Consider the following 27,767-nt stretch of genomic DNA (forward strand, 5'->3'; position numbering starts at 1 on the left):
CTAACTAGGCACGCCCTCCACCATCTTCCTCTTTCAGGCCGCACTGAACGTTCCCTCACACCTGCCGCCCGCAGCAACACTAACAAAATGGACCCCGCTCCCATGTGTCTTTCTGACTCCTAGTCTACGTAATTTTACTGCCCCAATCGTAACTGAACGATCATTGGCTACTGCTGATCTTACTGAGACCCAACCTTGCCGTGCTATTGGGTAGTTCAGTGGTCCCGCCCACTACTGTTTGGCAGCTCGGCGGTAGAGTCTAGGCATAGCAGGAGCCCAAAATGGCGGAGCTGTGGAGTAGTATAGGTGCTGCGCCAGCCGAAAAACAGGAGCAGCCGCCGAAACCCAGAGACGTTATTGTAGTCAAGTCTCCTTCGTTACTTTCCTCAGCTACGTCTTGTGATCTGCACCCGCCCAAAAAAATTCGGACTGACGATAAATGTTTGAAGCCGAAGCGTGTGAATGGCGAAGGAGGAGGAGGAGGCGGCGGCGGGAGTAGCAAGGGAGGATCGGGCCATAGCACTTCCCTAACATGGAGCTTTGCACAGGGAGCCAGCAGCAGCAGCAGTAGTAGTCTGTGTCTTGCCAATCCCGTACACACTGACAAGCCAACAAAACCCAGGGAGAAGCGGGACAAGGAGAAGAAGAGGCGGCGGGAAGGGGGCGGAGAGGAGAACGGAGAGGTGAAAGCTGCGGGGATTCCCTGTCTCCCAACAGCCTCCCCAGTCACCGCTGTCAGAAGTGAGTACCTGAGCATCTTTCCATTGCTGCCCGTGTGCCGATTGGCTGTGCTTAGTGTCGCCAGTGTATGAGCTTGTGACCGCAGTCTGCTCGGCTTCCCCTGTGTAACTAGCCGGAGCTGTGTGATCATACATTTTATTATGACAAGGCATATGGATGTACGGACAGTAGCATGTAACTGCACTAATCACATGGTCCCCTTTGCTAATCAAAATTGATTGCTTGCCATGGGCTGATGCACTTGTGAACTTCTGTCTATTCCTGTTGGGGGGGAAACACGCTTAGTTTCTATCACCTACATGGTCCTTTGTAATAGGGCTCTCCCACCTGCAGGCTGGATATCTGTAACTGTATGCTGAACTACAGTTCTTGCTGCTGCAGCCCACCATTGTCTGTCATGGGATCCTAAGATAACTGGGGAATTACATGTTCTCCATCCCTTCAGTATCTCAGTCAATGGTCGGTGCATACCATTCTCTTTCTTTACTAATCTGTAGTTTTTCATTAGGGACTTAGTTCCATATGAATCTCCAGTCACCTCCGTGAATACAGTAGAGTCCTGCACCAAACCAATTTTTTAAACCCGCGCCTGCAACCTGCCCTATCCCAACCCTCAATTGCCCTTTCCGCAACAGGAAGTGCTGGTGCTGCAAATCAGAATTGACTTCAAATGTGGGCAGAAAAACAGTTTAGAAAAAACATTTCTGGTGTAAAATATAGATAATGTAAAAGAAATATAGAGACGACCTGCAAACCTGATCCAAAAATCCCACTGCAGGACTCTACCATATGGCAAAATTGAACCCTTAAAGAACAATTTCACATTGCATTGCTAATAAGTCACCCATGTGTACTATGAATTCACAGTGACCTAATTTTGGGTTCTGACCCAAAGCTTAAGAATTGCTGTTTCAGTATATTGACCTGGGTGAATGATGATCTCTGGGAGCTAGTAATGCATCCTGTCCTGAAATCTGCCGATTCATGACTGTGCAACACTATTTGGTGGGTGGTGGGACAAATTTTGTCCATGGCCCAGCCCTGCCCACAACTTCAGCATGCTGTGATTCCTCGTCCTTTCCAGTGCCATTGCTTATTTATATATTACCCTGTCACCCTTGGGAGACATTGGAGATGGGGTGTGTATAAATAATGTTGGTGCACTGGGTTGGACCAACTGTTTACCCGCATCACTACTGGAAACGTTTACTTTGACTTTAGTTCGTAGGGTAGAGTCCTGCAGCGGGTCGGGTACCCGCGGGTTACCCGCAAAAACCTAAGGTACCCTGCGGGTTGCATGTAGAAGTTCCAGGAGCGGGTATAGACGCGGTTTTGCGGGTCGGGCTGTGGGTCTTCTCAATATCGATATTTACTCCTTTTTACTGGTCACGTCTACAGGCCTGGATTTATGGAAAGGCCATTTAGGCCCGGGCCTAGGACAGCAGGATTTTAGGGGGGCGGCATGCTGCCCAACCATAACCACATTGGTCCAAAAACACAGGGGATGTGCTGGAGATAGAATAATTTTTTTAAATTTCCTGTGCGCCAATCCCCATTGCTCCAGTCCAGATGATGAAAATTTGCACGAATAGAGGGGAGTGGCAGGGGCGAAGAACAGCAGTGGGCCTAGGGGCGCCCACTATGTAAATCCGGTCCTGCACGTCTACTTCCGATGATGTCACTTCCGGTTTACAATAACAGCACTTCCTGATTCTTGATGGTCAGCGGGTCTGGGTTGCAGATAAGGTACTTACGGGTCCAGGTTGCGGGTACGGGTCGGGTTCGGGTCCCAAAAAATGGACCCGCACAGGACTCTATCGTAGGGCAAACATGATGCATGTTTAACCATTGTAATCGTTGTTTGTGGAAAGGCCTTAACAATGTCCATGATTTATTGGCTGAGAAAGATATTTTGTGCTTTTACAGAGCACAGACCACTACAAATGAAGTGTCATGTTTTTTTTTTTTTTTTCCATAATTACAAGTATATGCATTGTGATTGAAATATAACTGTAATCTTTGGGAGGGGCATGTTATTAGTTTATTAACAAGTAGGTCTCAAGTTTAGGAATTCAAACAACTTCTAAATCTTATTCCTTTCACTTTTATAATAAAGTGTATTAATGTGTACAGAAAAATTTGATCTATGATAGATGTAGAAGCTTCAGTTTGACTTTTTGTGGTGTTTAGCTAAAAAAATAACCGTAGATTTTTCATGATTAAAACAATAAGCAAAATATTTAGATGTATAAATCTACTCAAATTAAAAGATCCAGAAGAACTAGAGAAAGCAAGTCCCTTTTTCTAGTTTTGTTATTTTATGGGCTGTGCTTAAATTCTAAGGTCTGTGGGTAGGTGAATACTTCCAGTCATATCTAGTAAAACATAAAGAGTACTTATGGTACAATTAGTGATTGTAATCACCAACCTATGACCATGTGCTCACCGAGAGCAGCACAGGCACTGCTTGGGAAATCTTCACAGAGCCTTATACTTCTGAACAAGAGGACCCTGGAGTCCAGCATGGGTCCAGTTGGTCAGACATCAGGTTCAGACCCGGAGCTGAACTTGATACCCAGGCATGGTATCTGCAGACCACCTCCCTGGTTAGTGAATCTGGATCTCTCTACCTGAAACCCGACCATTTGTTGGTATTCCGCGGGTACCCGACCCACTGCAGATCTCTACCCTGGAGGAAGCTGGCCCTAGGTTAGGTAGAAGAGGCAGCCTAACAACCCCTAGTGACAGGTTGAGGAGAACATACAAACAGAATAGCACTCAAGTCTGAATCTAATTTTAAAACCAAAGCTCATGAAGCACTATTTCAGTGAATAACCCATAAAAATAATATGGGTTAGAATCGCTGTATTTTTTTTTTTTCATACTTATACACATACATACATTGTGAGTTTATCTCTATAGGCTCAGGTAACTGAACATTAGCAGAAAAAGAATATAGAAAATTATTGGGGTCATACTTGAATTCACAGTTCTTCACTGCCAAAGTGGTGTGGTTGTCTTAGAATGTCTTAGGTATAGAACCCTAACATATAATATGCAGCATTTCTAGCCTACTTCTTGGAAGCGTTTGTTCTTCAAAGGAAACCATAACTTTAGAATGAACATTTAAACCAACTGCTCATATAAAAGTATGTGAACTATTAAAGAATCTTACTAAACTAGAATAAACCTATCGGAAAATGTTGTGCTTGAGCAATACCCAAAGCCACTTTTTTGCAATGGTTTGTATACTCTCTTAGAGATCACCAGACGGTAAATAACGCAGCTCTAACTGTAACAGGAATACGTTTGGGAGTAAAAGAACAGCTCTGTCCATTCATTGGCTGATGCAACCTAGCATGTATGTGTGTCCTTGGTTTGTCTATGAGCACAGTGAAAAGCATGAGCTAGGGGGGAGTGCCTTTAGCACTTAGAATGGGATTTTTCTATTAAGGGGGAACTATCATTGGCACAAATTCTGCATTTAGAGATACAAGATTTAGAGAGCTCTAATAAATCTTCTAGGCAAAAGGCCCCCCCCCCAAAGATATATTTGATTTAACTGCCATTCAAAATCAGAGTCCCACTCCTGCATAAAGAGAGAATGAAGAGAAATATGCTGAGAGGGGGATAGTGAAGAGTAACATGAATATTTAAGAAACTTCGGAACTTGTAATTGATTATATTTACAAAATATTATATTTCAGTATGATGAAGCGTATATTAAATTTTCATTTTCACGATGGTTCCCCTTTAAGGATTATCCAATGGCATTTGCTAGTAGAAAAGTAGCTTTTTCATAAAATGGTTTATTTAGATTAAGCAGTGTTTTACATATGGACAGTATATTTTTTTTATAGAGACCTGCAATGTTCACAGGTACGGTTTCACTTTTATACTTCAGTCCATCTTTGGCTCACATTTGGCACTGTGATCATGTGCCAACCAAGAGCAAACATACATACTTATTAGGCTACATTGGCAATTTACAGTTTTTTTCTGTTGTCTGTCTCTTTCATGGGCTTGTTAGCTAAAAGCTCATAACGGCATCTGATAAATATTAAATTAATTTGATTACGTTTTTGTTCAGGCCTTGTTGTTTTCCTATAAAGGGATTGTACATCCCTATATATATATATATATATATATATATATATACATACATACATACATACATACATACATACATATATACATACATACATACATACATACATACATACATACACATATATATATATATATATATATATATATATATATATATATACATATACACATATACACCTTGGCTAAAAAATTTGCAAAATAAATGGGACTTTATATCCTAAGTTTTGCCCTTTATGAAGCACTAATGGAAAATGTTAATGTACTTTAAAGGAGAAGGAAAGGTTAAAACTAATTAAGCCTTATCAGAAAGGTCCACCTAAATATACCAGTAAACCCTCAAAGTAGTGCTGCTCTGAGTCGTGTCAAAATAAACTGCATTTCTTTCCTTCTATGGTGTACACATGGGCTTCTGTATCAGACTTCCTGCCTTCAGCTTAAACCTCCTTGTCCCGGATGTGAGCATGCTCAGTTTGCGTCTCTTCCCCTCCCAACTCATTCTCTGCTGTAATCTAAGCCCAGAACTATGAGTGAGCAGGGAGAGACTCAGGCAGGAAGTGATCTCACACCAAGCTAATATGACAGCTGGTTTCCTCAACAAACAGAAAGCTACTAGAGCGGTTTACTCAGGTATGTGAAAACATTCAACAGAATAAATATAGCATTCTAGCTTGCACTATTGCAGCTAATCTATTGGCAAAAAAATGCCTCTTTACATTTCCTTCTCCTTTAAAAGTTACTTATAGGTCATGTTGAAGTTCCTAAACCTATTTTGCCAACCTAACTGTCCCTTCTCAAGCGGTCAGAGTTTCTAATGCTAACAAGACAGGAACATGGCAAGAAAAGCAGCTATAGGAGCAATACTCATTTAGCCCTTTGGGAGATAAAGTGTCAAGTGTTTTTATCCAAAATGTTTCACGCTGTAAAAGGACTCAGGATCTATCTCCACCTCTTTTAGGCATTGGTATATGATCGATCGGCATAAACTTAAGGTAGTTAATCGATGTCCAACCTAAAGGAAATGTTTGGCAACCTGCTTGGTAGTTTTCTGATCTCTGTACGCAGTATTAATGGCTGACCTGTGGGAATCAATTTGAAGTCTCAACATTAGATTTTTACCCACGTATGAAAGCCCACATGGGCATGTAATTAAATATATTACATGGGTAGTGGTGCACGTAATATGTCCGTAATGCTTGTCATGCAGATCTATGACCTCGGGAACTAGACACCAATACAAAGTTTGTCATTATATTACGTGGAAATTAATCATGGAGTAACTAATCTCCTTGTGAGTCAGGACCTTAAGTGGTAAGGGTCCTGACACCCCCTTATACCATTCTAAAAACTAGGTTACTCAAAGGCCAAAGTAAGTAGATGTGTATGAGAAAAGCAACCTATGGTTCAATGCAGTGACAAAAGTTTATGGGTAATATCTGTTCAAGTAGTTATATCCTCTTTTTAATTTGTTTTTCTTTAATTTTCAAGATGAAATGAAAACTAAAGACAAGGAGAAACAAAAAGAAAAAAAGAAGCATAAATTAATGAATGACATAAAAAAGGAAAACGGAGAGGTTAAATTGCTAGAGAAAGGTGAGTTTTACATTTTAAGCACTTTCCTATAAATTCATAATATTTTGGACCACTAACACTTATAAATTGTTTCTGAGATGAGTGCAGTAGATTTGGTGAAACTAGAGTATATACAGTTTATTAGATACCTTTATATTTAATTTCTTCTTCCAATATGCACTGTGCCACTTACCAGTAGCTTGAAAAGGTGCATTTCTTGTCATGTTTGCAATGAGTAGGCATTGCCTTATTCATTGCTTCTAAGGAAACCTTTTAGAAAGGCTTCAGTAAAGCAGTAGGCAAACAGATCATATTCTGTATAACCAAAACAAAATGTAGGCAGCAGAAAATTTAAAAAGCTATGTGCAGTCTTAAAAGCACATAAAAGCATATAAGGTATGGAATCTGTTATCTGGAAACCCATTATCCAGAAAACTCCAAATTAAGGGAAGGTCATCTCCCATAGATTGCTTTAAATCAAATAATTCTAATTTTTAAATGGGAGCTATCGTGAAAATGAAAATTGAATATAAGCTTCAACATACCTAATACATACATAAGAAACCTTGTAAATATAATCAATTAAATATTTCTGCATAATTTCTGAAATAATCAAATTTATCGTCACTATTCCTCTTTCAGCATCTGTTTCTCTTCGTTTTGTCTTCTTGAACAGCTGGATGTTAGATGACAGTCATTGACCGTTAGATTCAATATAAGTTATAGGAGGGCTTCCTTTCCCAGCAGATGTATGTGAGCTCATTCAAATAACTGATTCCAGTACAAACAATAACTGCCTTTTTGCACAAATTCTGCATGTAGAGAGAGCGAATTTCTGGTGATTTTAATAGTGACCTGTAAATACATCTTCTAGGCAAAGGGAGGCCCCCAATAAGATATATTGAATCTAACTGTCAATGGTTATCCCGACACCCAACTGAAAAGAGAATGAAGAGAAACAGATGCTGAGAGAGGGATAGTGAAGATGGACTTCATTATTTCAGAGAAGTACAGAATATTTAATTGATTGTATTTAGAAAGTTTCTTATTTCAGTATGCTGAAGAATTTTCATTTTTGCGATAGTTCCCCTTTAAATATGATTTCCCTTTCTCTGTCAGCACATGGATGAGGAAAGCATGAACATGTACTGACACCACTCTTGCAAATGAGTTTCATTTCTTGCACAGATTGATTTTTGAATACCTTCAACTGAGCAGTGAATTTTTGTCACAATTTCTGAGCAGTCCAATTGATACATAAGTGAGTTTTTATGGAATTTCTGCAAATCAATTACCCACATATCGTTGGGTACAAAGAAAAAACTGTTCTTAACAATTTTATGCCAAATATCCATAAGTATGTAGAGACCCTAAAATTAAAACGGTGTGAAAGAATTTAGAAGTCTAACACGTTGCCTGTGTGTAATGGGTGGATGTTTGACTGGGGCATTCTTTTTTATGTCTTGTTCAAGCTATATTAGAGGTGGCAACTCTAGGTGGATGTTTGACTGGGGCATACTCGTTGTGACATTGGTTCTTGCATTTGTTTGTGTTACTTTTACTTTACATCTCTTAGAAAGTGATTTTTCTTTTTCACAATTATTTTTAGGTACAAATGAGAAGTCAAGGCGAAATGCAGAAGATCTACAAATTAAAAAAGTCAAGAAAAAAAAGAAAAAGAAACACAAAGAAGGAGAGAAAAGAAAGCATCCTAAAATGCATAGCAAATCGATTCAGACCATCTGCTCTGGCTTGGTCTCTGACACTGGAAATAATCCATTCACGGAAGCCAAAGTTGAAAAGGAAGACTATTTTATGAATTTACTTGGAAAGAATGATGTAAAGAAGGTGATGATGGAGAAGGATATTCCATTTGTTTCATTAAAAGAGCCTTGTGTTGAGCACAAACTCAAATGTTTGGATTCTTTAGAGTTCAAGCATCTCATTCATGTAGAGCACCAGCCTAATGGCGGAGCATCTTTGATACATGCCTATAGCAGTGAACTCTCTCAACTGTCTCCTGTGGAGATGGAAAGGTTTTCTGAAGAATTTGTGACTCTGGTTTTTAGTGAGAATGAGAACTGTGCAGCTTTTTATGTTATGGGGATTGTACATGGGGCTGCTACATATTTGCCAGATTTCCTAGACTATTTTTCATTTAATTTCCCAAATTCGCCAGTCAAAATGGAAATTTTGGGGAAGAAGGACATCGAAACAACAACCATTTCTAATTTTCATTCTCAGGTAAGCAATGGATTTTATCAAGTATTTTCTCCCTCACTTTAGCACTCGAGTTGGTAAAATGAAGGCTAGAAAGGAGTGCAGAGCCTCTACACTACACGTTTAAGTCACTGCATTGTTGCACCATCAAAACCATATGTTAGGAGTAAAAACATCGGGCAAGCTTAGGCTGGTTTGCTTTAATGGTTTGTAGTATTTGTACTTTAAGCTGGATATTTATATTTAGTAATACAAGACACTGAAAACCCAATGTGTTTTAAAAGCACCACTGACACAACACTTGCAGTAATATATAAAAGTATTTTCTGTTTTAATATACAGTAGTGCTTCCTTATGCAGTGTCTACTGGGAACTTTGTGTTAGTAAATTCTGCACATTCAGTCATAGACCAAAGTATTTTCAGTTGAGATTTAAAAAATGCACGGTCACACTGGATATTACAGCAAAAAGCACAGATGTCTCTTTATAGCTGTGCTAGGCACACGTTGATTATAGTATAAATAGAAGTCACTTTCAGTTATGGAAAGGCGGAGAGATTGGCGCTCTGTAATATGATAAAAGTAGAAAGATGCAAAGAAGATGCTGAAGGAAAAAATAAAAAAGAAGTAAAGTACATTAAAGGAAAAGGAGAGTTTACAAAACAAAATTTAAATAAAAAATATACTGTATAAATTTTTTACACGGTACACTTTCCCAGTTTTGACAGTCTCCAGTCCAACACAGGCACAATGTGTTTTTTTTTTCTTTGCAGATTTCACGTTTCCTTGAATTTTATGTTTTTATGAGGTCCACTGTAAAATGTAAAGTAGGGGTTCTGGCCTCGACACCAAGACAACCTATATAATTCTGGCATTATATCAACATAATCTAAATGCAAGTTATACACTAAAATGGCAGTGTGTTGGGAGTTTCCTTAAATGAGAAGGATCTAGGGGTCTTTGTAGATAACACGTTGTCTAATTCTGGGAAGTGTCATTCTGTGGCTACTAAAGCAAATAAAGTTCTGTCTTGCATAAAAAAGGGCATTAACTCGAGGGATGAAAACATAATTATGCCTCTTTATAGGTTCCTGGTAAGGCCTCCTCTGGAGTATGCAGTTCAGTTTTGGACTCCAGTCCTCAAGAGGGATATAAATGAGCTGGAGAGAGTGCAGAGACGTGCAACTAAATTGGTTAGAGGGATGGAAGACTTAAATTATGAGGGTAGACTGTCAAGGTTGGGGTTGTTTTCTCTGGAAAAAAAGGTGCTTGCGAGGGGACATGATTACACTTTACAAGTACATTAGAGGACATTATAGACAAATAGCTGGGGACCTTTTTACCCATAAAGTGGATCACCGTACCAGAGGCCACCCCTTTAGACTAGAAGAAAAGAACTTTCATTTGAAGCAACGTAGGCTGTTCTTCACAGTCAGGACAGTGAGGTTGTGGAATGCACTGCCGGTTGATGTTGTGATGGCTGATTCAGTTAATGCCTTTAAGAATGGATTGGATGATTTTTTGGACAGACATAATATCAAAGGCTATTGTGATACTAAGCTCTATAGTTAGTATAGGTATGGGTATATAGAATTTAATTAAAAGTAGGGAGGGGTGTGTGTATGGATGCTGGCTTTTCATTTGGAGGGGTTGAACTTGATGGACTTTGTCTTTTTTCAACACAATTTAACTATGTAACTAACTATGTGACACCCTCAAGCCAGACTTAAAGTTAATTGCTAACTTTTAGACCCGGATAGGACAAACAATGGCACCCGCCAGGGGTGCCCACTCTCCCCTATATTTTATGCATTAGTAATGGAATATCTGGCTAATGCTATAAGATGTAATCAGAATATAAAGTGATTGCAGATTAAGAAAACCGACCACAAGATGGCATTATACACAGATGATATATTCGTATTCATAACTCAGCCACATACTTCTCTCCCTACACTGATGCAAGAATTTAAGCAATTTTAAAATAAATGATGACATATCTGAAGCACTTAATGTTTCACTACCAACATCTACCCAGAAAAGCTAATTTTCCCTTCAGATGGAAAGTAGAATTTATAAAATATTTAGGGATTCACATAACACATCTAAATCAAATTACCAAATTTAACCAGACAAGCCTAGTGAAACAAATAAATGACCTTCGCAAATGGCAGCTTCTCTATATTTCATTATTTAGTAGAAGCGACATTATAAAAATTAAGACTACTAAAGGTTTTATACCTACTACATTACCATTCCCACTGAGCCGCCAAAACAATTCTTTGGTACACTAAATACAGCAGACATATAAGTTATATGGGCTAAGGGTAAACCCAGACTGAATACAACATTTCAAGGTGTTCTGAGCTTACCAGATATTCAACACTACCTAAGCACAACCACATTAGGGAGAATCGTAGAGGTATTTCATCATCAACCCAAGAAAAAATAGCTTAAAGCAGAGCAATCCTTAATCAATAGACCAAACCAAGTCCTCTGGTGGGTACCTACTGCACATACGCCAAACCCCACTCGGCTACCAAGGATTAGCAGAGAACACCTACCACTTGCAGATACATTTTTGAAGCGTTCACCACAGCCTATCTCGCACAGTTGCCCTTGCACCTCAATTATTGGCAACCCTACTTTCCCACCCAGGATGCGAAAGTAGCATGTAAGGTTCAAGAAACCAATTTTAAAATATCTTGATGGTACAGGATGCCCTGAGATACTTCATAAAATATATCATACCCCATCCTGTAATGAGAACATAGGATATTTGGTACACATCTGGTGGAATTGTAAAAAATATTAATTGCTCTGAAATAAGGTGTTTCGGGCAATTAATATACTGTCTGGCACGACCAGAGAGAGTGAGATCCAGCTATTGATTTACTTGATCAATATTACAAGATCCCAACCTAAAATGTAAAAATTCACTACTCGGTTATTGCCGGGGAGCAGCAAGGACAGTAATACCCCGGCATTGAAAATGTCTAATCCCATCAAACTTTGCTGAATGAGTATATGAAATGCGGCAAGTAATGCGCATGGAAGAACTGATTTCCTACTTACATGATGAACAAACCATATTTGTCAAAATTTGAGCAGCTTTGGGTTTTGTTTTTGGAATCAGATACCATTAAACCAAAAAAACTGGACAGGAGCATTCATTAAAGGGATACTGTCATGGGAAAACATATTTTTTTCAAAACGCATCAGTTAATAGTGCTACTCCTGCACTGAAATCCAATTCTCAAAACGGCAAACAGATTTTTTTTATATTCAGTTTTGAAATCTGACATGGGGCTAGACCTAGGGGGGAATTCACAAAAGTGTCGGGAACGAAAAAATGTCTTTAAAATGTCGTAGAAAGTGTCGTAGCAACAGCCGACAAATTCACAGAGCATTTCTCCGCCAATTTTCCGACATGTACAACACTTTTGAATTAGTCTTGTTAAAAGTGGGCGTGTTTTTTTCGGCGCCACTTTTCCCAACATTTTTATGAATTTTTTTTACCGACAATTTTTCAGACACTTTAGGCTCTCCAAAATGAAAATGTCGGTCAAATTGTCTTTTGAAAAGTCTTGGTAAATGTCGTTTGTACGATGAAAAGATATACGACATTTTAGAAAATTGTCGGACTTACGAGACATTCAGAGATGGTAACATCTGCTTTTGTGAATTTGCCGTTTGTACGACAGTTTACAAATTTGTCGAATGCCACTTCTGGGTTACTTATTTTACCGACACTTTTGTGAATTCCCCCCCTAGTGTCCGTTTCCCAGCTGCCCCCAGTCATTGCTTTGTGTTCAAGTGTTCATTTTGGGGGAATAGTTTTCCATAAAGGGGCCAGAAGTAATCATACGCATATCAGAGAAATGTGATTAAGCCCATTCATGCTTGGTAATGTTTCTAATATTTATTAGGCAAACGGATAACCGTAAGAGATTTTTGTTACTGATTATTGTTTTACATTTTCTTGTATTCTTTTTTTGTACTGAAATATGGAGAATGCCTTTCATAGCAATCATATTATTCTGTTGCTATCTTTGTTTTTTTTTATTCACTTAAAATATAAAAATATTATACAAAAAAATGAGTTCTACATCAATTGTTTTCCAGGTATGGGTAAAAGCATAGTAGTAAACATTCAAAGGTTTTATGCTGTCTAAGTTTTCTTTAATCACTTTGGATTGGTCTGTATGTGTTTTGGACATACAATTACATTCCTATTAGATGGTCTCTGTCGACTGGTTAAATTGCAAGGGAGACATGGTCGGACATTGCCACCATAATTACCTTCATGTCTGTTTAGGTGATCAGCTAGATGAATTTATTTCATTGAATACTTTTAGGTAAAGAGAACATATTCCCATGGTACATACAGAGCAGGAGCAATGAGGCAGATCAGTCTAGTTGGAGCAGTTGATGAGGAAGTTGGAGATTATTTTCCAGAGTTCTTGGACATGTTGGAAGACTCTCCTATTTTAAAGGTAAGAGAGAGTTTTTATGTATCATTAGCAGGAACCATTACTATGCTGGGTCTTGGGCAAATGTCTGTGTCCGAGGTGCTAGGCTTTGGTACTGCCAAATGGAATTCCACGAATATATAAAAGCACAAGGCCGAATGCTTTTATACAGGTCATGGAACTCAGAGGTGACTTAACTAATTTCCTCATATTTGGCAACAGGGGGTACTTTATTTATTATAATACACACGTTTCAGGGAGTCATGTGACAGAAACTAAAGCACTGTGCATAAGGATATAATTTACAGGATATTCATGGCTCATCCACAGATATCCACAGATATCAATGAACCGGCACGCCCATGTATAAATAATTCACCTCTTTATTATTATATCATAATCCAACGTTTCGGTCGTCGTTGGCACCTTTTTCAAGGTTGACCTTCACCTTTTTTTGAAAAAGGTCTCAAGGAGGACCGAAACGTTGGATTATGGTATAATAATAAAGAGGTGAATTATTTATACATGGAGGCGCCAGTTCATTGATATTCGTCGATATTACTTTTTTGGTTGTTTGTAGATGGAGCTAAGGTCAATCATAAACTGTAAATGCATTCATTTATAGCGCACTTTGCCTTGGGGAACATTTTCAAGCCTGCAGCTGAAAAGTCGAAAAGAGAGTGATGATGGCCCCATTATGTGGGTACGCCCAGGTGAGCAGATGATTCCTGTGGCTGATATGCCAAAGTCACCCTTTAAAAGGAAAAGGTGAGTAACCTATTTTTCCTTAGTACAATTTGATAAATCATAAGATACATTTGCAGCCAAGTGGCATCCCCCAAAGTTTGGGGAATAAATACTAGATTTTAGTTATAAAGCTTGATAATGAAAACCCAATTAAATGAGTCAAAAACACAATACTTGTTTATTTCTTTATTGCGGAAAATAATCCAAAAGTTACAAGGTATGTATGGCAAAAGCTGGTTGATAATCAGGTGAGTTTGGGCTCCACCACTCCGGTGTCAGATAGATTTTGTATAAATGGAAGCAATTCAGCACCATTGTTACCCTCCACATACGTGGTTGACCAACAAAGATCACACCAATGGAAAAGTGGGTAATACTCCGGGAGATCTCAAAGCAACCCAGGCTAACATCTAAAGAACTAAAGGTCTCTTATGCATTGGCGAATGCCAGTTTCATAAGTCTACCCTCAAAGGTTGTAATGTAATGGATACACCACGCACCAAGAATTGACTCACTCACTAGGCCCCCCAGTAACAATAGCTTGTTGATATTGTTGGTGGTGTAAACAAATAAAAAGAAGGGGTACTTTCCCCACTGCAGAAAACATTGTGTGCGGATCCATGAACATAAAAGCTACCCTCAAAGGTTAACACGCTTTTGCCACACACAAATATGTAGATTTCAACCATTTTCCTTGATAGAAAAATGAACAATATTATGTTTTTGACATGTGCTTTTGTTTAATTGGGGTTTCATGTCTTTTAGGAATTGTTGATTGATTTTTCAATATTACTGCATAGACCTGACCCTATGTTTATGCAGAAGAATGTAAAAATCTAAATTGTCACATACTATAAAGAACCACTGAATAGATCAGGCAGGTTATCATTAGATGTAGACATCTATGCCCTCTTCAGTAAAGCAAAAAAAGAGTAGATTTTTCAGTTGCACCGTGAAAAATATTTAATAGGTGTTGGTGTTATGCAATATCTCATTATACGTGCTTGAATTATACAAGGATGCTCAGAAATTAGTTTCACATTCAGATGAAGACCATTACAGATGTTACAAATGCCACCTCAACTCTAAGTAGATGCTTTATAACTTGCAATTAATCCATCGGGTATTGTTTTTTTTATTAATAGGACATATAGGACCATTTATTCTATTTTTTTTAAATCTTCTAGAACTACCAATGAAATAAAAAACTTGCAGTACCTACCTCGAGCTAGCGAGCCTCGGGAGATGTTGTTTGAAGATCGGACAAGAGCACATGCAGATCACATAGGTCAAGGCTTTGAGAGACAAACCACAGCAGCTGTAGGGGTGTTAAAGGCTGTGAAGTGGTAAGTTCAGTTTTGTACTTTGTTTTGGTTCCCGAGGGTCAGAAGATTATTTTGAAATTCCAGCAAATACCAAAATATTAAAATGTCATTTTTGTAATACATTTTGGTTTCCTATTGCGTGACTTGGCAAAAACCCATACAGCCCTCTTCAAGTGCACTGGAGTTTTATAAAGCACATAATCAATTATTTATTAGGGTATGCTTTGCATAATTAGCAAACCTCAAAAACATAAAAAGACAGTGAGGAGTAAAATGAATCCAAAATAATTTTTTAAACATGTAAATAGTAAAACATGAAGCTAGATGCGGTGGAACCCTTAATGTCAGAGGGTGGTCAATTGGTCAGTGAGAACAATTTATGAACTGTTATTTTTAGGGATGCACCGAATCCACTATTTTGGATTTGGCCGAACCCTCGAATCCTTCGTGAAAGATTCGGCCGAATACCGAATCCGAATTGGAAGGGGAAAACATTTTTTACTTCCTTGTTTTTCCCTCCCCGCCCCTAATTTACATATGAAAATTCAGATTCGGTTCGGCCGGGCAGAATGATTCGGCCAAATCCGAATCCTGCTGAAAAAGGCCGAATCCCGAACCGAATCCTGGATTCGGTGCATCCCTAGTTATTTTTAGTCTGTCTACACAAATAAGGAACCAACTAATTAAGGTTTCCTTTTTAAAGGTCCCAATTCTAGTAATACAACAAATGATGCATGGTTCACGCAAGAGGAAATTCAAAAGAGACTATAACATCTAGATCTAAACAAAGGTCTGGGATCAGATTGTATTCATCCAAGGGGAAAAAAAACCCATGCGGATTTGGTCGAAGTAGTTTTTAGAAAGCAATATAAATTTGTACTTTCATAAATGGGCTTCCCGATGGCAGTATGTTGTTGTTTCCTTAATAAAGATTTTGGGGTTTTGTAGATAACAAGTTGTTTAATTCCAGGCAGTGTCAGTCTGTGGCTACGAAAGCAAATAATGCCATTTTTATGTAAGACCACACCTTAAAGGAACAGTAACACCAAAAACTGAAAGTGTTTTAAAGTAATGAAAATATCATGTAGTGTTGCCCTGCACTGGTAAAACGGATGTGTTTGCTTTAGAAACACTACTATACTTCATATAAACAAGCTGCTGTGTATCAATGGCGGAAATTGAAAAACGGCTAAATGGCACAGGATAGATAATGGATAACAGATAACACCATTAGACAGACAGAGCTTATCTGCTGTCTGCTGTGTAACTTGAGCCTTTTCTCCTTTGAATGGCTGCCCCCATGGCTACACAGCAGCTTATTTATATAAACAATAGTAATGTTTCTGAAGCAAACACAGCAGTTTTACTAGTGCAGGGTAACACTGCATTATATTTTTATTACTTTAAAACAATTTAATTTTTTGATGTTACTGGTCCTTTAACTCAAGGGATGAAAACATAATTTTGCCTCTTTATGGGTCCCTGGTAAGAACTCATCTGGAGTATGTAGTGCAGTTTTGACTCCAGTCCTTAAGAGGGATATAAATGAGCTGGAGAGTGGACAGAAGTGCAACTAAACTAGTTAATGGAATGGACGGTTTAAAAATTATGAGGGTATACTGTAAAGGTTGTGGTTATTCTCTCTTGTGAGGGGATATGTTTACTTTTTCTAAGTATATTCGAGGCCATTATAGACAGATGGCAAGAGATCTTTTTTTTTTTCCAATAAAATGGATGACTGCAGCAGAGGCCACCACTTCAGATTAGAGAAAAATAACTTTCATTTGGTTCTACACAGCAAGGTCGTGGAATTCCCTGTCAGACAGTGTTGTGATGTCTCATTCTGTGCTTTTAAGTGGGGTTTGGATGTTTGCATAATATCCAAGGCTATTGTGATACTAAAATCTACAATTAATACAGATATGAGTGTATATAATTTCAGTGGGTGGATGTAGGTATGTGCGCTGGGTATCATTTGGAGGGATTTAACTTGATGGACGTTTTTCAACCTAACTATGTAAGTATGCACAGCAGAAAGTAATGACAAGCAAATAATGTAAGCGTCGGCAAGTGAAAAATCTAAAGCATAAAATAAACAAATACATGGAACCATAGCAAACTCATCCTCCCTCATGTTTCACACCATTAAGCGTTTCACCTGAGAAGCAGTGAACAAAATGAACCTTAAATAATGTATCAATGTACCCCCCCTACAATTGAAGGTATATTATTACCACATATTTATAAAGTGGCACCATATTCCAGAGCAACATACAGTAAATGGGTGAATACATTGAACATATAGATTGCATACAAAAAAAAAAAATATCCTATACAAGAGATACAGTCCCTGCCCAAAAGATCTTACTGTCTAAAAGAAATGTTTTTTTTATATATAGGTCAGAGATCCCCCAAATTAATGGCTGAACCCAAATCCGTTGATACGAGTCTAAAGTCTACATACTAAGTAGGGATACATTTAGAGTAAAGGCTTTTGTTTCTGTTTTAAATACTCCTGGAACTATACTCTGGAGGCTTATTACTCTGTATTATGCATCTGAAATATAAAAGGAGCTTCACTGAATATTGAATTTTAGAAAAAGGAGTCATAGTGATATAGTGCTAGTGAATATTGGCCAATCAAAATTTGTCTCATTTGCATGTAGTTCATCAATTAATTAATTAATCCATGCATGTTACTTAAAACCATCTCTTTAAAAGAATGTTTTAAAAGTGTAAGATACAGTGTCACCAGTAGGTGTCCCCATCATGCCATTAAAAATCTATTCTTAAAAAAATATGTGCACGATTCATCCTTCAAAATATGAAATACAAAAAATATACAATGTTACAATAAAATGTGATACATATTACAAATGACATGTATTACAAACTTCCATTTCCTATTTTTTGTTACACATGTAACTTATTTTCAATTTACTAATTCAATTGGATGATCGCTTAAATTTCCTCAATTTCTGATATATACGCATTAAGATGCTGTTGTATGCAACCTGTTCATTCAGACCCTTGGGTGCTACACAATCTAATTGGTGAATCCAGAAGGCGTCTCTTTTTTTAATTACTCATCTTCAATATCACCACCTCTGTGTCGGGGTTTGACCAGATCAATAGGCGCGCATCTAAATGCAGATGCATCACTTGTTTAAAATCAGCCCAGTGTTTAGCCACTGGCTGTTGTGCTTTACCTTGTTTCTTTTTACATTCACCACTTACGATCACTCTATCTGGATCGAGGGCTGCTCGAATACTTGCCCTGTGCATGCATGCCTATCCTCTCTTTCAATTGTCTGACCGTTTTTCCACAATATATTAGCCCACATGTCTCACATGTCATCCTACGCTTGATTCTATATTTCTTCCCAGTGTAAGGGTGGGTGAAATGTGTGCCCAATACAGGCTACTGCACATCACACAACCCTTACATCTGTATAACCCGGAGCGTAGACTTGAGAAATGTTCTTGTTTTTTCTTGGTGTATTTGTTTACTGGGTCTCATGGGCTTCGTGAGTAACCGAATCTTGGCCGTTTTAGGACTTTTTTTTGCCAATTTTTCATCTGTATTTATAATGTCCCAATGTTTAAGAACAGTTTGTTTTACATTCTCACTATTTGGATTGTATCGACTAACATAATACATCTCTTGGTTCTTTTTATATATATTCTCTTTCTATTTCTTTCGCTTTCATCGTCTTTGTTCGATCTACTTGTTCTGCCCATTTAATGGTGTCCTGAATCCATTTCTGAGGGTAACCTCTTTCAAGAAATTTTTTACCCATTAATTCTAGATCTTGGTTCCTTCTCTCAATGTCACTATCTATACGGATTACTCATAACATTAGAGACTTTGGTAATGAGTTAAGCAAATGTCTTGGATGGCGACTTTTGTAGATTATTTACATGTTTGTAACCCCTTTGTGGTTTTGTATATTGTGACATCCAGAAAATTGATTTCTTCACTATAATTCACTGTTAATTTTACTGGACTCTGGATGCTATTCAATTCCCCCACAAATGTATTTAGCTCCTCCTCGGGCCCAACCAAATAAAGAATATGTCATCGATAAAGCGCCTGTAAAAGGAGCCAAATCGTTTGAAAAGTTGATGTCCAAATATGTTGCATCTCTCGTATTCCCACATATATAGGTTTGTGTATGCTGGCGCAACTCTTGAACCCATAGCTGTCCCTTTGCGTTGATATAAAAATGATTTTCAAACTTCATATAATTTTTGTGCAATATAAACTCCAACAGTGACAGCTTGAATTCAACCGGAGGCCCCACATAATCTGTATTATAAATTGCCAATTTCTGTGCTGCCGATATGCCCTCCTGATGAGGTATACAGTTATAAAGACTTTGCACATCCATAGTGACTAGTGTTATTTTATTATTATAATGTTATTTTAATTGCAAAGTCTTCATTTAGAAATAACTTACCGAATCTCCGATTGCGCTTCTCTTCAAAAAAGGCGATCGGGTAATCCATCATGTGGCGCTTGATTTCTGTTGTCCAGGATCCCCACTTCTCTCTGTGCCTTTCTCTAAATAAGCCTTTGGAGGCACCGGAGTCGCCATTACTTGCGGCTCTCCCCATCAGTCTCGCTGTCCGTCCCGACACTGCTTGACACGTAGCCTGTGGGGTCTCTGCGCACGGGGCCGCTCCTGTTAAAGGTACCACCACCTCCTCCTCAAGCGATACACATGATCCTCCTCATAATCCTGCAGCACTCTCAGCCGCTTTGAGTTTTTCAAGGCTAATATGTCGGCTTTATATTTAGCTACCTTGCTCTGCAACCGGTGCAGCCAATCTTTTTCTCCGTCTTCCGTCAATCTCAAATTGTGAGCCATTTCAAATGCCTCTATATCGCTTTGCACAATTCACAACTCGCGCCCGACTTCTTCAATCACTAATAAAATCAGGTCTAACAAGCATTGATCAAGGATGCGTCATCATCTTTTACAAAAGTCCTGGTTGTTTTCTACCAATGGTAGGTACATTATTAATGCGGAAACCTTTAAGTATTTTTTTCTCTGCCTAATAATCCGATAGAGACACTTCATGTTAATGCAACTCTGTCTCCTTGCTTTTCAATCACAGTAATTCATGGTATACTTCTTTAATGCCAAGCTCTCCAAAGGTTTCTTCGTCGGTTTCTGTGAACAAAATGTTCTTAATGTCCTCTGAGGTAAAATTGTCTTTACTTTCATACATAATGCAATTACTTTCAGGGCTTTCCATAGCCTTAAACTCCTTACAAACAAACCCCCATTTTACGTTTTCCAGGGGACCAGAAAAACTTCCAGTGGTGCCAGATCAAGTTATTTATGTAGTAAAAAAAAATGTTTATTTTTCAAACAAGTTTACATCTCAATCCAACGTTTCGGACCCGCATGAGAAAGGGCCCCATGCGGGTCCGAAACATCGGATTGAGATGTAAACTTGTAAAATATGAAAAATAAACATTTTTTTCACTACAACTACAGTGAGTGCCGACCCTCCTTTTTATTATATATATATATATATATATATATATATATATATAAAGTTGACCCTTGATAAAGGTCCCTGTGTGGACCGAAACGTCGATCTTATAAAATTAAAATAAGTTTTATCTTGACAAATCCCAGTGTGCTTCAGCTTTCTACATGGATAAATAACTTTTTCTGAATAGCACCTGGGTCCATATATATATATATATATATATATATATATATATATATATATATATATATATATATATATATATATATATATATATATATATATATATATATATATATATATATATATATATATATATATATATATATATATATATTATCCTTGAGAACAAGCACAGTTGGTGTTCAAAACGTCGGAATTTTTTCAATAAATCTTGATTTGACAAGTATTCCCGTTGAGTGCGGTACTATGTTACCTTATTTACCAGCATCCGGGCAAGTTGCTAGACAAGTTTAGGGTGTGCTTCATGTGTGTATATATATATATATATATATATATATATATATATATATAATGTATGCTCAGACCCACCACACCCCATAGCAGATTGACTTTTAGTGAAAACTGATGTTAAAATAATTTGGAGTGATATGGAATGCCTTTTATTACATTGGTTTAGTCCAAATAACATCAATAGTGAATTCTTTGTTCTCCCTTGTGTTTTAAACTTATATTTGCTCAGTTTCCTGTATATTCTTCTATGCAATTGCAGTTCAAAGAAAAACAGCGCTAGAAGGTAAAATAAAGCCTCCTGTATAGCCATATAAAAAATGCAGTTTACATAGTAGATAACAGATAAGCTCAGTAAAACACCATTTTATTATACAGACCTTATCTGTTCTCATAAAAAATGCAGTTTACATATTAGATAACAGATAAGCTCCGCAAAACCCCATTTTATTATACAGACCTTATCTTTTCTCTACCATGTACACTGTGGCATTTAACTATATTTCATTTTGAATATCTACCCCCATTGCTGGCAAAGCAAACACAACTTTCACCAGTGCAGAAAAACAGTATGTTATATTTTAATTACTTTGATATGCTTCCATTTTTTGGTGCTACTGTTCCTTCGAAAAATGTGCTAGGTGGATTTTTCAACTGCGTATGGGAAAAAAAAAAAATTAAAACCTCATTACCTAATATTGTGTTTCTCATTCAATACAGGAATGAAACCCCCAGAATAACCAAAGATGTAATTTGCTTTCATGCTGAAGATTTTTTAGAAGTTGTGCAAAGACTGCAGTTAGACTTGCATGAACCTCCACTGTCCCAGGTAAGTGGTGAGTGTACTTGATAATCTGTATAAAAAAAGGAAGGACAAATCCGAGCCATAAGTGAAAAAATACACATTTTATAAAATATAATTATATAAAATATTTTTTTCAAACTAAATCTGCTGTCTGCTAGCACCAGTACGCCTAGTTAATCTGATCGTATGTCAGAGTGAATAAGTAAAAACTAGGTAGGTAAATAGAATAGAACAATTGTAGATTGTCATATTTTATATGGTAATTTTCTGACACCTTTTCAAAATGTCAGATTTTTTAAAAAATTGCCCTTGGAGGTTTCTAAAGATATTCTATAGTCCCTGTCCATGTTTTAAATGAAAGGTGGGATGGTCCTAATGTTCACTGCCAGAAGCACAGTAGGAGGGTGATAGCCAATCACAGGCCTGCATTCCCACAAGCAAAGACAGGCTTTAGTTCCCTATCGGGTCAGACCTGTTGAAAACATGTTTTGCTAAGTAGAGAGCTGATTACAATATTTTCTCCTTGACATTCAGTCATATTGGTAAAGTTGTTTAATCTGGATCAACAGGAGGTTGATTAATTTGACTCAATCAATCAGCACATAGGATAGGAATAAATCAGCAGCTAGGCATACCTCAGAGCAGTGATCTCCAACCAATGACTTGCAAGCAACATCACAATTACTATTGTGATTCTAAAATCTATAGGTAGTATTGCTATGGGTATATATAATTTATGTGAGGGTATGGAGGGGTCAGTGTGAGTGTATGTATGGATGCTGGGTGTCCTTTTTCTTCCAGTGGAATCAAAGCAGGTGCTTATTTCTAAATTCCTAGATTGAAAGCAAGCTTTAGTTGCATAAAAACCCATTGCACTGCCAAATAGAGACTCCTATAGGCTGCGAGTTCACACAGGGGCTACCAAATAGCCAACCACAGCCTTTATTTGGCATCCTCATTGGCTTTATTTGCTCCCCAACTATTTTTACATTTGAATGTGGCTCATGGGTAAAAAAGGTTGGGGACCTCTGCCTTAGAGATAAAAAAATTTTTGACTGTCAGTGCTGTCAATGGCTACTACCCTCCTACTGTGCTTGTGACAGAGATCGTTGACCACCCCTCATTTGAACACTTGAACTCCACTTTACACTTTTATTCCCACTTAATATAATTTCATATTTGCTTCTCTTACCTCTAGACTTGCATCTTTCCTGGGTCAGTATTTGTATGCAATCTTTAACTTTCATATATATACCCTTGAATAAGTTGGCACTTTGTAATAATGATATATCCTGTCCAAAGTGTGCCAAGCAAGCTCACAAGTTTGTAACCGCAAAATGTTTTAAAATATATTATTTGAGATGATGGTGCTTTGACATTTATAGAGAAGTAAGTTCCTCAGCCTGTATTGAAGAATATACTGTAAATTGGTGATTGTACTTTTCAATTAAGGCTTTGTTGAAGTTCCAACATTTGGCCCCCATAGCTCTTGCGCTAAAAATATAGAAAAATTTGTGGTCTATCAATCAACAACAGTTCCAAGAATATATCTAGAATAGAAAACAGGTCTTAAAGGAATTGTTCAGTTTAAAAATTAAAAACTGGGTAAATAGATTCTACGTGCAAAATATAAAATGTTTCTAATATATTTACATGGGCAAAAATGTAATGTATAAAGGCTGGAGTGACTGGATGTCTAACAGAACACTACTTCCTGGTTTTCAGCTCTCTTGGTTTCCACTGACCGGTTACCAAGCAGTAACCAATCAGTGACTTGAGGGTGGGGTAGGGGTCATAACTGTTGCTTTTGAATCTGAGCTCTATGCTGGGGATCAATTGCAAACTCAAAGAACAGATATGTCCCACGTGTCCCCCCATCAAGTTGCTGACTAACTCAGAGTTAACGAGCTGAAAAGCAGGAAGTAGTGTTTTGTTATGTTAGACATCCAGTCACTCCAGTCTTTATACATTACATTTTTGACTAACTATATTAGAAACATTTTTTATTTTGCACATACAATCTATTTACCCTGTGCACATACAATCTATTTACCCTGTTTTATTTGAACATTGAACTGCTTCTTTTAGTCTTGCCCTTAAAGGAATTGTTCAGTATAAAAATAAAAACTGGGTAAATAGATAGGCTGTGCAAAATAAAAAATGTTTCTAATATAGTTAGTTAGCCAAAAATGTAATGTATAAAGACTGGAGTGATTCGATGTATAACAAGTCAGTCACAACTCTACTTCCTGCTTTTCAGCTCTCTTGGTTTACATTGACTGGTTACCCTGGCTACCAGGCAGTAACCAATCAGAGACTTGAGGGGGGGCCACATGGGTCATATCTGTTGCTTTTGAATCTGAGCTGAATGCTGAGGATCAATTGCAAACTCACTGAACAGAAATGTACCATGCGGGCCCCCTTCAAGTCGCTGACTAACTCAGAGTTAGAGAGCTGAAAAGCAGGAAGTTGGATTCTGGCTGTTTTATTAGACATCCAGTCACTCCAGCCTTTATACATTACATTTTTGGCTAACTAAGTATATTAGAAACATTGTTTATTTTGCACAGCCTATCTATTTACACAGTTTTTAGTTTCACACTGAACTATTCCTTTAATGGCCTTTAGCATGGGCTTTCATTTGTATCAAAAAGAGCAACTAGTTATTCTGCCCTAATCGGCATTCAGACTGAGCCCTCCTGCTACTACTTTAAGCCCTTGCAGGGGGGTTAGGACCCGGGTCTGAATGACATAAATGTCTTTAATATGAATGGTCCCATAGGAGGGAGTACAAAAAAAACATGTCAAATATATTTTATCAATAAAAATATAACTGATATGGAAAGCCTTATTTTTCCAAATATTCTCCCCCCCCCACCCCCCGCGCACAAGTAAACTACAGAAGTATCAAAGTAGTGTATCTTCAGTGTGTCTCTGCACACTTCAAACTGCTTTACAGCTTCTAAAGAAGATAAATCCCAGGGTGGGACAAATAGCCTACATGTCTAGGATTATGGCAAGTGAAAGAGGGTTTCTAATGCCAGCTATATAGTATCAGTAGTATAATAGAATCTCAATCTGGGTATGTTTTCAACTGTAGGGGATATATTGGTTGAGAAAACCATTCCACGTGTAGTAAAATCAAATAATCAGCTTTATTGGAGTGATTAAAACAACAAAAAGGCATCCATTACAGATGTACTCCTACCCTATGACATGTTAGGTCTTCTGACGCGTTTCATGCCTCTTTCTGGCACTTCATCAGAGGTGAGGTCACAGGAAATCCTGTGCCTTATATACCTGTGTTCATTAAAAAAAAATCTCAATTATAAAAGTAAAAAAAAGCAAAAAAACATATATTTTTGCTTGTTACAAGTCATATCAGTCACAACAGTTATTATCATGATATATTGGATACATAGATTCTTACACATCCTTAAAAACAATGTTATTCACTCATGGGGTATCAAGTATTCGCATTTATGGGGTATTATGCATACATTATGGCTGGAAAAAACATGTTACTTCCCAGTCATTATTGAGACCATGTGGATGCTGTGTCTTTAAAGTAAATATCCAATAGATTTCTCTTTGATCGATTATTCTCTTAATATCGCCCCCACGTGGTCCCAATTTGACATTTTCTATGCCTTGAAATTTAATGTGGGTAAAATCACCCCCATGTCTGCGCATTTACCAATAGCAGATGTTCTTTTATTGGAAAAATTAGTTTCTTCTATTTTATCCAAATCTATGGGTGTAAGATGCTCTCTTGCTCTCTCTTTAAGTGATCTGTATGTTCTGTTTTCAACTGTGATGTAATGCTGATTATAGTAATTTGCATTACCTTCTCTTTATTCCAATTTTTAGTGTGTCCAATGGGTTGGTGGTGCAAAATTAAATCAACTGCGAAGAGAGGGGATTCGATATGCCCGAATACAACTCTATGATGATGACATCTACTTTATTCCAAGAAACGTTGTCCATCAGTTCAAGACTGTTTCAGCTGTGTGTAGTTTAGCCTGGCATATCCGACTTAATATGTACCACCAAGAGTCTGCAGCTGCACAGAACAGTGATAACTTAGTAGAAACAGAATCAGGGAGAGAAAGCAAGGCAGACATTGAAAAAGAAGATAAGACATTATATGCTTCTAGCACTTACACCTGTAATGTACAGTTCAAAGACCCCAAGCAAAAAACACCACAAATAAAACATGAACCAACATATCCTCGACAAACCAGCGAGGAATGTGGTAATATTAATCTTCCAACAATCTCCCCAGCACCTACTGAATGTCATACTTTTGAAGCAAAAACTGACTGTGCCACTGATACACCAGTAAAGCGTGAAATGGAATCTACTTTGGAAATGATTAACCAGGACTTTGCAGACCGGCACCTCACTCCAGAGGACACAAGGCAACATATATTAACAAATCCAGTTATTCGAACAGAAGAGGAAAACATGTGCTAAACTTTGTACATACAGATTTCAATTCTTGTTTTTATCCTCCATGATCTAATAATAATAATGTAAAATGTTGAATTGCAGGGCAAGTATTGACTTGTTCTGTAGTCTGTTACAATATCTGGGTATGTAGCGATGTAACATTCCTCAGTGCCTGTCCATAACTGTGAAATATCAAAGCACTTAGGGCCAGATGCACTGTAAACACTGCAGGTTTAACATAAAGGATTCTCAAAATAAATTTTGAGTTGTAGGTTCTAGAATAGAGCTGACATTAACATATATAAATATATATATATTTTTTGTAAGATGAGCCAGAATTCTTTTTGAAAATTCCAGGCTTTTCCACAGAGCTTATTTATATCAATTTTTCATTTTAAATGTGTCAGCACTGTAGTGTAAATAGCTTTTTTTAAAAGATTTTTAGTGTGATTTATACTTAAATGTGAGCCGCCTAATAAAGGTTCATATCAATGCATTCGGTTTATTTCTGGGCATGGGGAAAGTGGTGCTTACTTCATAATAACATTTGTTTCAACTAAGCCATTTCCTGAATGGGTTGATAAAAAATATTCTGGGAAATCAACATCTTGGTTTTTTTATTTTGACGTGTACATCTTTCTAGAGTAAAATATTATTTTAAAAACACTGCGACACTGCAAAAATACTGCACAAATGCAGTATTTGCAAATGGGCCTTTTCAATACCCTATACAGATGAGACGGCTCGTCACATACTCAGGTTCAGACCCCAAGGGTGTTAATTACTTCAACATGTCTTCCCAAAGAAGGATGAATGTACAGTGGCTTTTTTTTTTTTTTTTTTTTTGTAACTGAAATGCTGTTAACCCAATATTGTTTGTATTAGTGTCATGTGGAAAAGGGCTTGAAAAATATCACCAATTATAAGTATATAATAATGTCCCTGGATTTTGTGTTAATTCAGGTTTGTCCAACTGGAGGTCCATAGGCCAAATGCGTCCCTCTACAGGATATTAATGGTCCCAGTGTGCACACGCATTCCTTTGTTTTTCTGTATAACATTATTTTAATATAGTTTAAGTAGGGATGCACCGAATCCACTATTTTGGACTCGGCCGAACCCCGAATTAGGGATACACCGAATCCATATTTTGGATTCGGTCGAATCCTCCGCAAAGGATTCGGCCGAGTACCGAACCAAATCCAAATTTGCATATGCAAATTAGGGGTGGGAAGGGGAAACCATTTTTTACTTCCTTGTTTTGTGACAGTCACGCGATTTCCCTCCTGCCCCTAATTTGCATATTCGATACGGCCAAATCCTGCTGAAAAAGGCCGAATCCCGGCCCTGA

General features: G+C 37.6%; 1 protein-coding gene across 1 annotated transcript; it reads left to right on the plus strand.

The window, feature by feature from the left end:
* On the plus strand, window positions 1-27,016 carry rsbn1l.L (round spermatid basic protein 1 like L homeolog). Its single transcript, XM_018252692.2, has 8 exons — window positions 1-741; window positions 6,337-6,441; window positions 8,030-8,664; window positions 12,998-13,135; window positions 13,737-13,879; window positions 15,046-15,204; window positions 21,880-21,988; window positions 25,835-27,016. Exons 1-8 carry the CDS (start codon window positions 282-284, stop codon window positions 26,438-26,440), a joined length of 2,355 nt encoding a protein of 784 aa, XP_018108181.1. The 5' UTR covers window positions 1-281; the 3' UTR covers window positions 26,441-27,016.
* The last annotated feature ends 751 nt before the right edge of the window (window positions 27,017-27,767 follow it).

The sequence above is a fragment of the Xenopus laevis genome, chromosome 3L (genome assembly GCF_017654675.1).
Source record: "Xenopus laevis strain J_2021 chromosome 3L, Xenopus_laevis_v10.1, whole genome shotgun sequence".
In the NCBI taxonomy this organism is placed as follows: Eukaryota; Metazoa; Chordata; class Amphibia; order Anura; family Pipidae; genus Xenopus; species Xenopus laevis.